Source organism: Saimiri boliviensis, chromosome 9 (genome assembly GCF_048565385.1).
Source record: "Saimiri boliviensis isolate mSaiBol1 chromosome 9, mSaiBol1.pri, whole genome shotgun sequence".
Classification (NCBI taxonomy): Eukaryota; Metazoa; Chordata; class Mammalia; order Primates; family Cebidae; genus Saimiri; species Saimiri boliviensis.
Window position 1 is genome coordinate 102,601,048 of NC_133457.1, and position 17,556 is coordinate 102,618,603.

General features: G+C 37.5%; 1 protein-coding gene across 13 annotated transcripts in view; it reads left to right on the forward strand.

Annotated features, from left to right (window-relative positions):
- RALGAPB (Ral GTPase activating protein non-catalytic subunit beta) overlaps nt 1-17,556 on the forward strand; it is a 97,978-nt gene that overhangs the window by 70,397 nt on the left and 10,025 nt on the right. For 10 of the 13 annotated variants that reach the window (XR_012519353.1, XM_074406521.1, XM_039479486.2 and 7 more), the window contains 5 exons: nt 1,866-2,075; nt 6,544-6,702; nt 10,447-10,612; nt 13,202-13,324; nt 14,963-15,099. Coding sequence is in view for 12 of the 13 variants with exons in the window: in XM_074406521.1 (XP_074262622.1) it covers nt 1,866-2,075; nt 6,544-6,702; nt 10,447-10,612; nt 13,202-13,324; nt 14,963-15,099 (795 nt within the window). In the remaining variant the exon portion in view is untranslated. The remainder of the gene's footprint in view (nt 1-1,865; nt 2,076-6,543; nt 6,703-10,446; nt 10,613-13,201; nt 13,325-14,962; nt 15,100-17,556) is intronic. The other 3 variants (XM_039479485.2, XM_074406525.1, XM_074406517.1) reach the window with 1 other exon arrangement.

Below are 17,556 nucleotides of genomic sequence, written 5' to 3' on the forward strand. Positions count from 1 at the left end.
GAGTTCAAAGGACTGGGGAGTGAATGTACTGAGGGACAGGCAGTTAATAGAAACTATACTGTTAACAGTAAAGGGAAGGGTAATAATGGGTAATACTATAGCTTGAGGAGATGGCCTCATTAAGGAAAGAAAGGCTAGTTGTTTTTTTTGAGACAGAGTTTCGATATTGTTGTCTAGGCTGGAGTGTAACTGGACGTTTTTGGCTAACTGCAACCTCTGCCTCCCAGGTTTAAGCAATTCTTCTGCCTCAGCCTCTCAAGTGGCTGGGATTATAGGCGCCCACCATGCCCAGCTAATTTTTGTATTTTTAATAGAGATGGAGTTTCACCATGTTGGCCAGGCTGGTCTCCCAACTCCTGACCTGAGGTGATCCGCTCGCCTTGGCCTCCCGAAGTGCTGAGATTATAGGTGTGAACCATCACACCTGGCCAGAAAAGGCTAGTTTTTAATATTTTTTTACATTCAAGGATGAGAATATTATGAACATGATTATAGTTTGAAATGAAGGAACCAGTAGAGAGGGGTCTGGCTAACACTGTAAGATGGGCAGTGGGACTTACAAGTAATAGAGGCAGTAGGGTCAAGTCTAGTCTAGAAAAAGGAACTTCTAAGACAGAAGGAGAGAGTAGGTGAATGTTCAGAGACATTTAGAGAGGAAAGGAGGGTAATTGAAGAATCTTATGAAAATTGTAATTCTGGTTCCTGGTAGTGTAATTGGGGATCCAAGACAATTCTTAAGAATTACCAGGCAGTCCAGCTGAGGTTAAGTATCATTGTCTATAGTGAAGTTATTTAACTCACTCTACTGGCTTTCTTCAAAAGTCCTTGGGATCTGGGAGCATAAGTAAAGAATTTGGTGTGGAGATTCACAGATATGTACGTTTGGAAGGAGAAGGTTCAACACAGCCATTTAATGTGCTTAAGGAGAGGGTATTTAGCTGTTAGATATGGGGGGCTTTGGCTTAGTTGGGAAGCAGATGAAGCCAGAAGGATGCTAATGGAGTGGGAAAGCAGGGGGAGAGGTTGAGTACGCCATAGTGACGGTAGAGCACTAGCTTAGGGAGGGAAGGGATAGGAGCCGCACAAGGACACTTGTGATTGGAGAGTGAATTTCAGACTTACAGCCCTGGAAAGCAGAGCAGAGCTCAGGTTCAAGTTTGTTTTCATGGATGGCCAAAGTTGTGAAGGTTAAGGAGCTTGTAGAATTCTGAGCCAGGTTGTTAGAAGGATCATCACTTATCAGGGGATGGAATTTTAAACAAGGATTGATGGAAGGAAAAGAGGAAAGGTGGGAGGAGTCTCTAAGAGTACAATCATGTCATCCATACAGATGAGGATTTCAAAACACAGAGAGCACGTCAGGGTGAATAAAGATGGACAGTGATCTGGAAGGGAGGGGTGGGAGCAGCAACTCTGCCCCTGCCCTCTTTCTTGCCTATTTGAAGGGGAACAGAGACTGAATGTTTTCATTTACAGTGAAGACATGAAGGAGCAATTGTTGATAGTATAGGGAAGTTCTTTTGGCATTTGTTTTAACCTTGAACAATGTTTGCTTAATTGTATACTCTATATTGGACTGAATCACAATATTCATCACTGAAAATTATCTTCATTTTCTTTGTTGCTTGTACCTTTATTTTTATTTTAAAATTAAGATTGACTTAGGTGCAGTGGGGCTCATGCCTGTAATCTTAGCACTTTGGGAGCCTAAGGCAGGAGGATCACTTGAGCCCAAGAGTTCAAGACCAGCTTGGTCAAAAGAGAGAGACCTCTGTCTCAAAAATAAAAAAAAATTAAAAAAAATTAAGATTGGCCTTGTTAGTTTGATAATAGTTTCAAGAAATGAAACATCTGGTTTATTTCAGTTAGAAGAGAGACATGAAAAATTAAGGAGTGGCATGGCCCAGCAGATTGCTTATGAAATACACCTTGAGCAACAGAGTGAGGAGGAATTGCAGAAGAGAAGTTTTCCTGACCCAGTTACGGATTGCAAGCCACCGCCTCCTGCCCAGGAATTCCAAACAGCCCGCCTTTTCCTCTCACACTTTGGATTTTTGTCCTTAGAAGCATTGAAGGTAATTTTCATGAACTTTTATGAATAAATATATTCACAAGTTAACATGCAGCTGACAAGAGCTAAAATATTTTTATGAGGATAGAAGCAAATTAAAAAAAAAAAAAACTGATTAAAATTTTACCCTGCATGCAAATAAATGAAACTCTGTGCTGCTGTAGGTTATAGTTTGTAGTACAGGATAGGTCACCCCATGAATGCATTCAGAGTTCTTCTGTCTGCGGGGACTACTTTGATAACACATCTAACTCTGAATTTTCCTAGATAATGCAGCACCCATATTATACAGATAAATGAAATCTATACGTAATTAGAAAAAGAATGTTAACTATCTTCCCTTAGTAAGTGTTATTACTAAAAATATAAGCTGTAATTAACTTTGCTCTTTCATGCCACGTTTAAAAAGGAATGAAGTAATACTATAGTATTTGTAAGCCAAGCACTTCTTAAGTTGTCCAGTTTGTGAGATCAAACTATCTATCTGGCTTTATGTCCTGGGATCACTGCTTGCCAGCTAGGTGGTCTTTGGTGAGTTAGTTACCTTCTCTTAGTTCCTCTATCATCTATAAAGTGAGGATGATAAAAGTGTTCATCTCATTGATCATGCGAGGATTAAATATGTTAACTTGTGGAAGATACTTGGTATATAGTATTAAGCACAGAGTAAGACAGGCTATAATATTGCCATTATTCTTAATTCCATTAGCCTTAAAACAATTTTACAGCCAGGTGCAGTGGCTCATGCCTATAATCCAGCACTTTGGGAGGCCAAGGCAGGAGGATCACTTGAAACCAGGAGTTCGAGACCAGCCTGGGCAACATAGTGAGATCCCATCTCTACAAAAATTTGTTTTTAAAAATTAGTTGGGTGTGGTGGCATGCCTGTAGTCCTAGTTCCTCAGGAGTCTGAGGCAAGAGGATCGCTTGAGCCCAAGAGTTCCAGGTTACAGTGAGTTATGGTCACTCCACTCCAGTATGGTTGACAGAGTGAGACCCTGTCTCTTGGAAAACAAAAAAATACAAGACAAGGGATGCTATTCCTCTTTTATGGATGTGAACATAGAGGCTCAAAAATGTGAAATAACTTGTTTGGAGGTGGACTTGGAGTTTATTTTAAGCCCTATTTGTTTTGAAAAGTACAACTGAAGATTGCCAAGCAAGAAGTTGCTTACTCTGTAAGTTGTCCCATGCACTTACTCCCTAGGAACTACCTGGTTACAGGCCATTTAACTTTGTAGGAAAGTAGGGAGACATTGCTGTTTGATTTCATATTTCAGCATGTAAAGGGAAAATATTTTTCACTGTAGAAAATTGAGTTTGATGCAGCATATGAACATAAAAACTTAAAATGCAGAATAAAAGAGCAGAGAGGAAAATTATAAGAACTCTAGTGGTAAATATGGAAGGCAAAGAAAAAAGACACAGCCTGCAAATGATTAGAGATATTTCTAGTGGCAAAAATTGAACAGAGTAGAAGCAGTAAATAAAAATATACTAAAAGAAAATTAATGCTTTCTATGGACCGCAGGGAGACAAGAAAGGCCCTAATAGCCTTGTCCCTGAGATTATAGTTTTCCACTCTGTTATCTATTTTAGTTGAAACTTTTAAGCTTTTAAGGAAGTAGTTCTCATGCTTTCTTATCTGCATGAGAACATAGGAAAAAGAAAGTTACGTTTATTTTATGAACCTTAGCGTATTTCTAATAACTTAAACCTGATAGCTCATACATACAAAACCACAAACCAGTCTTACTTATGAATATATGTACAAAAGAATTAAAGGGAATGCTAAGCAAACTGATTCTGAATTAATAGCATGTTAAGTGAATTGTCTACCATGATCAAGTAAGGTTTATGTCAGGAACTCAACAACTAATTATTGGGAAATATTAATAAAGCTATTAAGAAAATAATTTGTTCCCATTAGCAAGTCAGTCAATGAAACAGTAAGTTAGTATTTACTAGAAAATATATTCTGATTTTTTAAAAATACAAACTAAGCACTACTAGTGTAGGTTCTTACTTTAAAAGATTTCTCTAAATAACACAGGAGTAAACCAGAGGAATCTTTTGTTAAAATCAGAGGTAAAGGTTATCCACCTTGATGACTATTTAACAATGAGAATTTCTTAGCCAATGCAATTTTTTAAACTTTCTAGTTTTAAATAATTATAGATTAGCAGGAAATTGCAAAATAAAGATATGACAACCTTCCCACGATGATAAATTCTTATATAATGATAGTACAGTATCAAAATAAGGAAAGTCAATGAAATGTTAAACTAAGAGGTAAAAATCATTGGAAATTAGAAGGCAGTTTGTAGGTAACTGACTTCTAGTTAGACAACCATAAGAAAATCAATAAAACATTTAAAATAAATGAGAGTTAAGATTGCCATACAAAAAAGTACAAAAATTAATGATTATCTCTATGATATTCACTGAAAAATACAATGCAAAAATGCCCCATGTACAGCTGTGATACTGACAAAAGTTACCTTAACAAACTATGTACAAGACCTAGAGAAAGAGACTTTTAAAAATTATTAAGAGATAAAAAATATGTGTACGTTATATTCCTGGATTAGAAGATCATACAGAAGAACAAGGTGAGGAAATATCTTATTTAAAAAAAAAAAAAGATGAGGACATTCTGGCTTATAAGGTGTATTGCAACATGCTTGAAGTCCACGATTTCTTATCCATGATTTCAAAGTAAAAACTGAAAACTGGAAAATTTTTTATATATTTGTAGTAAATTTACTTAGTGGCAAAGTTGGACCTAAACTGACATGAGGTTATTTGTAATTTTATGTCACTTAGTGTGAATACACTTCTGTTGGACTGCAGAAATATTAATGTCTTTTACACAATATTGCCATAAACCTTGCTAGGAATGTTATGTAATTGACTAGAAGACTAGACTCACAATCCTTGCCAGTGTGAAAGACAATCATTCTTGTTTTCTCTGGAGGATGCTTTCCTAAAAGACACTGTGTTTAGCAAAACCTTGTTTGGCAAGATCAAGATCTCAAAGAAGATACGAGTTTAAAAGGAAAACAAAACAAAAATGCGTTTTTGAAAAATTTGTAGACTTAATTGTTTTAGAGAAGATTTAGGTTTTCAGAACAATTGGCAGAAAGGGTAGAGCTGTCATACACCTTCCCCACAGCCCAGTTTCCCCTGTTACCAGCATCTTGCATTGATGAGATGTATTTGTTATGATTGATGAACCTATGTTGGTGCATTGCACACTGAGGTTGGTGATTTACAATAGGGTTCACTCTGTGCTGTACAGGTCTCTGGGGTTTGACAAGTGTGTAATGACATGTGTTCATCATTACAGTGTTATACAAATAGTTTTACTGCCCTAAAAATCCACTTACTCCACCTCTTCATTCCTCCTTCCTCACTCCCCGACTCAACCCGTATCAACCACTGGTCTTTGTACTGTTTCTCTATAGTTGTACCTTTTTCAGAATGTCATATATTTGGAATCATACAGTATGTAGTCTTGTCACACTGGCTTTTTTCACTTTTATCAATACGCATTTAAGGTTCCTTCATATGTCTTTTTGACTCAATGGTTTATTTCTTCTTATTGCTGAATAGTACTCCATTGTATGGATGTACCACAGTTGATTTATCCATTCACCTATTGAAAAACATCTTGGTTGCTTCTACATTTTGGTTATTATAAATAAAACTGCTATAAACATTTGTGTGCATGCTTTTGTGTTGATGTATGTGGGGAAATACCAAGATGTGCAGTTACTGCATTGCATGGTAAGCCTATGTTTGGCTTTGTAAGAAACGGCCAAACTGTCTTCCAAAGTAGCTATACCCATTTCACGTTCCACCAGTAATGAATGAGAAAAAAGGTATATTAAAAGTAAGTTCTGGGGCCGGGCGCGGTGGCTCAAGCCTGTAATCCCAGCACTTTGGGAGGCCGAGGCGGGTGGATCACGAGGTCAAAAGATCAAGACCATCCTGGTCAACATGGTGAAACCCTGTCTCTACTGAAAATACAAAAAATTAGCTGGGCATGGTGGCGCGTGCCTGTAATCCCAGTTACTCAGGAGGCTGAGGCAGGAGAATTGCCTGAACCCAGGAGGCGGAGGTTGCGGTGAGCCGAGATCATGCCATTGCACTCCAGCCTGGGTAACAAGACTGAAACTCCATCTCAAAAAAAAAAAAAAAAGTAAGTTCTGGAGAGCACAATATTGTAGAGAAAACAGGATTCAAATTTATATATACAATATAATCTCAGTTGTCTTTAATTTTAAAAAAGGCAAATAAAAGAACTAAAAGGAAATATGTTAAATAATTTCTTGAAGATTATGGTTGTGTTTATTCCTATCATTCTATATTTTTAAATTTAATTTTTATTAAACCATGAGCAAGTACTGTTTTTATAATTATAACAGTGAAAATAGGTAGTAATTGCTCCTTTCTACTTTTGGTGGCAGGAACCTCCGAATAGTCGTCTACCTCCTCACCTTATTGCACTTGATTCCACGATACCTGGATTTTTTGATGACATTGGGTATCTGGATCTCTTGCCATGTCGTCCTTTTGACACAGTTTTTATTTTCTATATGAAGCCAGGTCAGAAAACGAACCAAGAGGTAAGAGTTATGGAATTATTTTTTGGTAATTTTTTGTGCTGTAAATTTATACATCTAAAGAAAATAAATGAGGCAAAATTAATATGGAGAGTTTATTTGAGCCAACATTGAGGACTGCAGCCTGGGAAATGCTGGAGAGTGCTTCCAAGAACAAAGGAGAGGCTCAAGTGTTTAAAAATAAAAAGAATGAGTCAGTAGAGCAGAACAAAAGTTGTTTTTTAGGAATTCTCATTGGTTTACAGAAATAACATTGATTAGTGAGTGGATAAAAAATATTGAACTGTAGGGTATGAGCTATGATGTCAAGCACTATTAGATTAGTTTATGAACTATTTGTGGCAACACTCAATCTGGAGTCCATATTAGCAGGCAGCTTCGAAATGATTACTTAGCTTAAGCAGGAGTGAGATATGACTGCTATCAAATTTCAGTGCCTTTATGGGCGTGATAATTTGAAGGAGACTCACATTTCTTAAAAAGTTTCATTCTCGTATACAAAATTTTACATGGTATGCACTTGTCATTGTTAAGAAGTATTTTGTTCTCAATGCCCAAAGAGTTGTCACGAACCAGTTTGAAAACAGAATTAATCAAAACCATGTTAGGAGTCCTGAGTCTTTTGGCCCTTAAGGAATGTGATTTAGATAGGAGCTTTATCATGTCTTTCTTCCCCTTAAGGAATTCGATTTATAAGACAAAAGAAACTGAAATAAAGAAGGTTAGTCATAAGAAAGTTAAAGTAAGGCTCAAAAGAACAAAACAACAGCAACAAATATTTATTGAACATCTTCCCTGTGGCTCTGCATACCAGGATACAGAAGGGAGCAATAGTTTCCCTTTTGAGAAGCAGCTCAGCTTCCTAGTAATTTCACAGGCAAATCATTTCAGTTGAGGAATGCAGTGTGCAATGGAGGAAATAACACCTGAAATAAAGGATAAAAACAGAAGGACTGGCCAGGCGCAGTAGCCCCCACTTGTAATCCCAGCACTTTGGGAGGCCAAGGCAGGGGGATCACTTGAAGTTAGGAGTTTGAGAACAGCCTGGCAACATGGTGGAACCCTGTCTCTACTAAAAATGCAAAAATTAGCTGGAAGTGGTGACAGGTGCCTGTAGTCCCAGCTACTTGGGAGGCTGAGGCAGGAGAATTGCTTGAACCCAGGAAATGGAAGTTGCATTGAGCCAAGATCGTGCCATTGTACTCTAGCCTGGGTGAAGAAATGAGATTTTATTTCAAAAAGAAAAAAATCAAAACAAAAACCGAAGGACTAAGTAAAACATACATGGATATGTGTAACAGAGTGACTAGGAGAAGGACCAAGAAAAGTGTAAGATCGGTGAGAATGGAAAACTGAGAGCAAAATGGCAGGAGACTTGAAGTGTTTTTGGAAAGGAATAATTGAAATATGGAATAGGCAGGCAGTTACCAACTGTAAATAGGAAAGAGCCAAAGGAAGACTTGTAAAATGTAGTATTCAAATGTGAAGGGCACTTCACATTTGATCTTGGAATTTTACTGTAGTCATTGTAAGACCATCAGCTAATCAAATTAGCATACGTAAAGAAATTTATCAAAGTTTCCAAATGTTTACACTATAAGAAGCACTGTTTCAAATGATTTGTGAGCTCCTAGAAAAGAACATTGATTTATCAGAAAGTTATTTTCATTTTATGTTACTGAGTCAATAAAGTTAATAAGTGTCTGTTGTTAGGTACCAGGGTTATAGTAGTGAGCAAAATCTATAAGATTTCTGGCCCCCTAAAACTACTGTATAGAGGGGAAGACAGATGATTAAATAAGCAACCAGCCATAGTAAAGGGTGCTAATAGGGTCATTAAAGCATGTTATAGGAGCCATAGCAGGAAAACCTCATCTGATTTTAAGAAGGTGGCCTGGAGGAAAAGACATTATAAGCTGGTGTTTAAGGTATACATTAACTCTAGGTAAAGAGGCAGAAGCAGATTGTCACTGACAAAGTAATAATCAGGGTAAAGAGAGTATTACATTTTCATGAAATTCATTGTGGGATATAATATGCTTGGAGCTTAAGAGAACGTCGACTGGTGGTAGCCAGAGATGAGACCCATGGGCTCAAGTGTTTTACAAAAACCTCAGTAAAACTGGATTAATTATAGAGATTGGGGATCTGTTTTGAAGGAAGTCAGTGCATTGTTTGTATGAGAATAATGAAGCCACTTTTCTCCTACCTGTACAAGAAGAAAACATAAACCCTTGAGGCACTTCCTAACCCAGTTCGGTTTCCTTAGGTTTTTAGAAGCTGAGGGTGACTAGGAATCAAGGAAGATTTCCTGAGACCTCCTTTGGAATGTCTCAGACCTGCCTTCCCTAGCCACAGGGTAGATTAATATTAATTTCTGGCTGCCAGCAAATGGCATGCAGGTTACGTTTGATTCACTTATTGCTTCTTGACTAAATTTTCAGAAATTGTTTATTTAAAAGTTTTACTTCTAGATGAAAATTTGAATTGCAAAAACTAGAAGTGGTTAAGTCAGTTTCTTGGCACTCATAAGAATATGAAGGGATATGGGTAAACTAAATAGGTTCACATCTAAAGACTGGTTTTGTGTTTAAGAGGTAATGACCTTTCAATGACTTGCAGTGGGTTTAGATGCAATGGATGTAACTTCCTATATTTTGACTTTCACAGGCCTCTGTAGGATCTTGGCATAGATTAGCATTGTGTGAGTGACATCAGTGATCTGTGGACTGGTTGTATCACAGTCATTTGGAGGAATTTTTAGAAATAGTGATTCCAGGATTCTGCCTTCACTGATTTTAGTGTAGAAGGTCTAGAGCAGGCGAAGAGAACCTTATTTTTAGGAGATTTCCCAGATGATTTTGATATACCCTGCTCGCCACCCTCCCCCTTTCATTTTTAATTTGGAAAGGAATTCCTTGTTTTCCTTCCTTTAGAAGTGAATTTTTTCAAGAGCAGCACTATTGCCATCTTGGGCCGGATAAGTTCTTTGTTATGGGGACTGTCCCGTGTATTTTAGAACATTTAGCAGCGTCTTTGGCCTCTACCACAAGATACTTGTAGTGTGCCTTACCAGTTATGACAACCAAAAATGTCTCCAAGTGTTGGATGTCCACGTGAGAATCACTGTTTTAGAATGAGGGACTCTTTGTGAGGCCTGTTGAAAGCCCACACATTACATTTAGTGCTTAGTAAAGAGGAGAGAACTTTCTGGTCACTCCATTTTTCCTGGAATTCTCTTCTTTGGCCTAAGAAAAGGATATTTTCATACCCATTTATTAATTACACATAATGTTTATTGAATTTTAGTAGGTTTTGTAGCATTTGTCAAGATCTGTAGTTAAATAATTGCATACCTGTGTAATATTTTTCACTAACCAGACGGTAAACTCTGTGAAGGCAGGGACACAGTGTCTGTGAGTAAAGATGCCTGGTTCAGTAATTGTTTTGCCAGGAAGAGAGCTCAGAGCTTTACTTGCATTACTTCACAACAATTATTATTATCTCTACTTTATGAATTAAGAAACTGAGGCAGTGGGGTTAAAAAACTTGCCCAAGTCTCAGCCAATCCAAATCTGTCTAAATCAGGATAATGCATTTTTCTCTATAGCGATATATCCTTAAGTTTATTCTGAGCTTGGACATGATTTGTCAGAAGCTTCAAAGGCTAACCAATTTTTATGAAGATTTATTTTGATATGTTCTTTTGTTTCCTTCATTATAGCTGATGATTGGTATGTATTTCAGATTTTAAAGAATGTGGAATCTTCCAGAACTGTTCAGCCCCATTTCCTAGAATTTTTGCTTTCCCTTGGCTGGTCAGTTGATGTGGGCAGACACCCTGGTTGGACTGGGCATGTTTCCACCAGTTGGTCTATTAATTGTTGTGATGATGGTGAAGGATCTCAACAAGGTAAAACTCACAATGTTTCATATGTCAGTTGTTTCTTGTTTTGTTAGTCTTGATTATTTCCCCCCTTTTCTATGATTTATAGTCTTGTTAAAAACACAAAACCAGCCTGGGTACAGTGGCTCATGCCTGTCTTTGTAAAGCCAAGGTGGGAGGATCAGCTGAGGCTGGGAGTTCAAGAGCAGCCTGGGCAATATAGCGAGACACCATCTCTGCAAAAAGTGGAAACATTTGCTAGTCTTGAGGGGCATGCACTTGTAGTCCTGCCTGCTCAGGAAGCTGAGGTGGGAAGATCACTTGGGGCCAGGAGCTGGAGCTATGATCATGCCACCACATTCCACCCTGGGTGACGGAGCAACTCCCTGTCTCTAAAAAACAAAAAACCAAACAGAAGTATATAAAGGAAAATGATCCTTACCCTAATCCCAGTTCTGACAGGGTAACTTAATAATAGTTTATATATTCTTCTAGACATTTTCAGTGTATATGAAAGATACATATATATACGTAATGATAGAGTTAATTAACACAAAATGACTGGCTTATTACCATGCTGATAATTTCCTTTTTTATAATATGAGTAAGATTCAATTTTCTGTACAAATGCTGCGATAAATATAGGTCGTTCATACAAAACAATGCAGCTTCCTAACAAGCACGTTTTGTCTAATAAGTAGTTTTCTATTAACCAGTGTGTTTTATCAACTGTGGCTGTCAAAAGAGTCACATTTAAAGGTTATGTTCTTGGGATATTATACCAAAAACTGTGGTAAACAGCTAATCATCTCTGAGAATTGTTGCCCATTCTGAGAAACTGTAATCAGAATAACACATACCAGAGCAAGTATAAATTTAAACTTAAGACCTTTGCCCCACCTGGCTAATGCTTTCTGTTCCTGGGTTCCTGAGGTCACTGGAAAATTAATATTACTTCTCTAAAGTGGTTAATGCCTATGTCCAGTGCACATTTTTCATTTTGATAAGTATGTCAATTGGATACTTATGGTTGCAAGTATCAGAAAACGTGACCCAAACTGCCTTAGATTTTGAAGGTTGTTTATTGCCCATGTAACTAAAAATTCCAGAGGTTAGTTAAGTTTTTGGTGTCATTTGATCAGCATTCCTGTTTTCTTTCTTTCAGTTTTCCTTTAGCTTTGCTCTCTGTATTTTGACTTTTCCCCAGCTTGGCTTCTCTAATAGTGCAGAAAGGCAATTGCAGTCTTTACATTCACATACCACAGCAGCCTGAAGAGGAGAGATGAGCTAGATCTCAGAACCCCCTACTCCCCAAATCCAGAACTACATAGCAATTGGACTATCCCAAGCCTGTCCTTATGACAAGAAGGATAGAATGACTCTGGTGGAGAGATACAGGCAGGATAGAACTAGTATCGGATCAGTACCACTTGCACATTTTGCCTGCTGCAGAATAGGGGTGGATAGAGTGGCTGTTGGGATAGTAACAACAGCATCTGCTACAGCAGACACAAAGTGCCTGCCTGGAGTCCACACTAGGAGTCAGAAAACTAAAGCTCATTCCTGTTTTTGTAAATAAAGTTTTACTGGAACTTGATCACACTCCATTTTATACATTGTCTATGACAGCTTTCACGCTACAATGGCAGAATTGAGTAGTTGTGGCAAAGACCTTCCTACTATGCCTAAAACATTAACCGTATGGTCCTTTACAGAAAAAGGTTGCTAACCTCTGGTTTAAGCTTTCTATTTGCCATACCTTCACCAGCATTAAGTATCTTCATTTTTTAGGTGAGAAATTTTTTATTTTTAATAATGGTTGAGCATATCTTATCATATTTTTATTTCCTGAGAAGTACTGGCTGATTTCCCTGCCCAATATTGGTCAGATTATTGGTCTTTTATGTATTACTGGTAGGACACAGTTCATTTTAATTGAGAACTATATAGCTGTCATGAGCATTTCTTTTGTTTATTCAGTGTTCCTAGCTTAGAGCAGATACTATTACCAAAACTGCCTGTACGGTTTTATACAATGTCACTGACCATTGAGGAAGGTGGAGCATAGGCCAATATGAGGAGCCATAGAGAGAGACCAGGGATACAAATGTCTTGAAAGCAAGAGTCCAGAAACAACATACACATGCGCATTCTCCCTCTCTCTCCCTTCCCTTCCCCTTCCCCTCCCTCCTGCTACTTCTGCTGCTGCTGCTTCTTTCTTCTTTTTTATTCTTTCTTCTTTCTTCTCTCTCTCTGCCTCTGCCTGCTTGCCTCTCTGGCCCAGCTTCCTTCTGAGGGACTCGGCTGGTCTTCCTTTTGATTATTTATCTACCTGATCCAAAGGACTGCTCCCTTAATCTGCTTCATAAATTAAAAGCCCTGCTAATCAGAAATGGTCTGATATATAGTTGTTTCAGAAATTATGAAATTCAGATTTTTTTTATTTAAAAATAAAGACATTTAATAAGCATTATATTTTCTTTCACACTAATTGGTTCTTGTTGGAAACATATGTTTTATTTATCACTTTATTAGCCAGTTAACATTTCATGTAGCAAGATGATACTGGTTTTTTTCTACTTTTTGAAGCAGTGATGTAGTGTTTCTTTTTCCTAGAAGAAGTGATTTCCTCTGAAGATATTGGAGCTAGCATTTTCAATGGACAGAAGAAGGTGCTGTATTATGCTGATGCCCTTACGGAAATAGCTTTTGTGGTTCCTTCTCCTGTGGAGTCCTTAAGTAAGAGCATTTTCTGCATGGTCCTATTTTATGATCTATTTTTATATTCCTGGGTTGTGGGATATTACTGCATTGGAAGAGATTTTGAAGTGATCTGAGGCATTCTCTAGCTTCTAAGGCATTATAACAGATTACGCAGAAGTACAAGATATCTTCTCTTAAGTTTCTTACGGAAAGTAGTTAAAGACAAGCAAACTGACCCTCTAATAATCTTTAAATAGTGAAGGAATCCCACTTCAACCCATATTTTGCTTTCTTTAATCTAATTAGTTTAATCAATACATGGGCTTATTTTCCAGTTCATTTCTTTCTCCAATTACGAGCGATCCCTCACCTACTCTATTTCCATATGACAGCCTTTGCATGGAACCACATAGAATCCTACAACTTAGAAGGATCTCATGATATCATCTGGCCATTCTTCTAACACTGAGCAAGAGAAACTTTTAAGTAGTCTAGAAAAGTTGGTAGTCAAGAATTTGCTCTTTAAGGATTGGGAGTGATTATTACTTCTTAGTCTGAACTCACAGTTTTGTTTTGCCCAGAACCTTTGCTTTTTGCAAATTAAGCCTGTTTCTTCATGTCTGACCAAGTAGGTGGTAAGGCAGTAGGTAGAAAACTTCAGCTGCTTCTTTGAGATCATTTGTAGGATGGAATACTATACATCAGGATTTCACAGTCTCATCTCCAGACTAATGACTTTTGTTGTGCCCTACCTTGGTAGCTTCCTAACCTTTGTACTTTGATCCTTGATTTCTCACTCTAGGCTCCTCCCTGTCTTATTCTCTGGGGCCAGTTGTATCCCTGGAAGGTTGGACCTTCCATGGTTTAGATTTGTATTATAGCAGCTATTGGGCTTCCTGTCAAGGTTTTGGTTTACTACTATAATTCCAGAAGCCAGAACCTGTCCGTCCTCTTTGAGGACATTCCTGCCTGGTTTCTCTGGCCTAGCCTGTTAGTACCAGACAAGTCCTCCCAGAGCTAGAGCCTTGTCCTTTCACTGTAGCTCCTGCAGTTGGGTCTTTGTCTTCTGTTGTGAAACATCCCCTGTGCCAACTGTGCCCACTCCAGCTCCAGCTCAACTTCCTCCTATTTCTGATACTTGGGGTTTGGTGTTTTTTATTTTATTTTATTTTATTTTATTGGATGGGGTAGAGGATAACTTCCTGTGTGCTTATCTCCAACCAGATTGCTCTTAATCACAGAGACTAGGTCTGCTGTAGCTTCTGGATGTCTCAGTGCCTATTTGGCACAATGCTACATGATTGAATGTGTAATCAAAATAATTCAGAGAGTAATAATGGCATTTATTACATTCTACATCTAAAAAGTCAAATATTTTCTAGTCTTATTTTAGTTATCTGTAGAGCAGGAGCTGGCAAACTACAGTGGCACAAGCCAAATGCAGCCAAGAATGGATTTTACATTCTTAAAAGGTTACAAATAAAATACAAAGAAGAATATGCAAGAGATCTGTATGGCCAGCAAAGCCTAAAATACTTAATACTGAAGTTCATCAGCTCTTGCTCTAGAAGCAGTGCTTTAAGTGACTTCAGTGAGACTGGTGAGCATAGTTTTAACACTCTTGCTCCAAATAAGTGGTATGTATTATAGTTGCTTTTTTCATTTACCCTGTAGCTGATTCATTGGAAAGTAACATCTCAGACCAAGATAGTGATTCAAATATGGATCTTATGCCAGGAATTCTGAAACAGCCATCCCTGACACTTGAGCTTTTCCCCAATCATACAGACAATCTTAATTCCTCACAGAGGGTAAGTTACTTTGTTGATATGTCTCCAAAATTTTGTAGTGGAATGGGGGTAATTATAGAATCTTGCCTGAAAAGCTTTTAACTTTAACCCAGAGAGTAATTATATTAGAGTACTGATTCCTTAGTAATGTAATTTTTTAAAATAAAATTCTCACAATTTTCTCTTTTTCAGCCTGCAACAAATAGTTCATTGTGAGACAGCCTTTGTAGTTTCTTTTGATTTCACCATTCTGGTCCCATCTCTCTCACCTGTTCCTTTTTAAGCCTAGGTTTAAATTTTGTTTCTGAATATCCGCTAAAGTTACTGTAGTAACTATGTGGGGTTTTTTGTCTTTAATATTATAATGTTCATCTTAAACAAGTCTGAGCATATAAAAATAGGAACATTTTGGAGAGTAACTCAGTATGTGGATAAATATTCTGAGGAACACAACTCCTACTACAAGAAGAGTTTTTTGCTTTTATCTTTTTTCTGACCTTATCAGCCTATGTTACTTCTTTATCTGTGTTTTACCCTCATGTTATCTCTTCATCTTTACTGAAAAGCGATACCCATAAGTGATAGCAGAAGTACAGGATCAGGTCAGAAGTGTAGGAAGATTGACTTAGAACAAATCATAACAAAGATGGAAGTGTCAGCTTGATTAAAGATGTTCCTCCATTGTGCAGGATTTTAGGTTGGCTTTCTTCCACAGTGAAAATTATTTTGAATGTAAGTATATGCTTCAAAGAGAATACAGGGAAGTTTTTACCTTTAAAATTGATTTAGGAAAAAATGCCAGGTGGTGTAATAGTCCCTGGAGTAGACTGATTTGAAAATTAGGAGTTTTTAAAAGGTTTTTACAGAATACAATTTAGAGATGATCAGTCAGTATTGCATGGCAATGCAAGATTTTAGCTAAATCTAATACTTAAATTTTTTTTTTTATTTGAGACTTGTTTGTGGACAGATCCAGTATTCAGTGATTAGCTGCCTTTATACTCATTTTCTGAATGATGGCATAGTTATTCCTCAGAACCCAGGTTAAGCACCGTGTTTTTATTTCTCACTTATACTATAGTTTGCAGACACTAACAAACTAAAAAAGAAAAAAAAGCAAAATTATATGGTTATCTCAATAGATTGGGGAAAAAGCAGTTGATAAAAATTTAATACTCGTTTATGAGAAAAGTTCTCAGCCAACTATGAATAGAACTTTCTCAAGTGGATACAGAGCATCTACTAAAAACCTACAGCTAAGGATTATACTTACACATTATACATTATTCTTGAATGCATTTCTTCGAGATGGAGGACAAGGCAAGGATGTGTATTTTCACCACTTCCATTCAGCATGGTAGAGGAGGGCCTACACGGAGAAATAAGACAAAATGAGCTGCAGTACATAAAGATTAGAAACAAAGAAGTAAAACTGTATGTATTTGCAGATGACATGATCATGTAAGTAGAAAACCTTAGGAATCTTTTTTTTTCAAATCCACTAGAACTATTGAGGTGAGTTTAACAAGATTGTAGGAAAAAAGTCAGGGTGTTGGGTAAAATTTTAAGATAATTCCCTGTGACCTTTGCCTGTGTATAATGTCCTCTCCTGTGACTATGATAAGATATCCATGATTATGGTACAGCATTTGGCAAAGGAATTTTGTGGGTTTAATTAGGTCATTTTGACTTAATCAAAAGGGAGATTTTCCAGGTAGACCTGACCTAATCACAGGAGCTCTTTAAATCTAGGGTTAGAGGTCAGAGATGGAAGAAGTCAGAGAGTCAAAGCTGATTAGGAGTCTTGATGCTAAGAAAGTAGGCTGTGAATGTGGCCCAACGTCTGTCACTAGTTTGGAAGAAATCTCTTGCTCCTGCCATTTTCTGTGACTGTCAGAGTAGATAAAAGCATCTGGGGACTTGGCATGGAGTCTGGTCATCTGGTAAAGACATGTTTACTTCTGTGCTGATAAAGCAGTTTTAATTTTAAAATTCACCTAAAGTATGAGATTCTCCCCTCTGTACACATGAGCTTTGATTAGGACTTTAGCATAAACTTTGCTCTGCTACATGCCTCTAAAGAGGTGCAGCTCAGAGTTCCAGTTTGCTAAAGAAGAGCCACATAGTCCTGTTAGCCTTGCAGTGAAACTTTGAGTTGATGTAGGGTGGCGGGAAGCCAGAAGCACACTGCATGATAGCGAAGGCCCAAACAACTCTATTTTTCTTTCTACTGACGAGAAAAAGGAATTAGGCATAGATTGCAGCAGGAGACATTTAGTCTGGGAACTAGGAATAACTTGCTGAAGGGACATTTTAGAGATTAGGATCCCCAGGCAAGTAGTGATGTTGCTGTAATGGGGAAGCATACTGCTCTCTGGCCCTAGTAGAGACAGACTTAGATCCTTTAAGCCCTCATTAAGATACTGTGTGTAAATTCTGTTTTTATTAATGCAAATTATAATTATTCAATATTCCTTT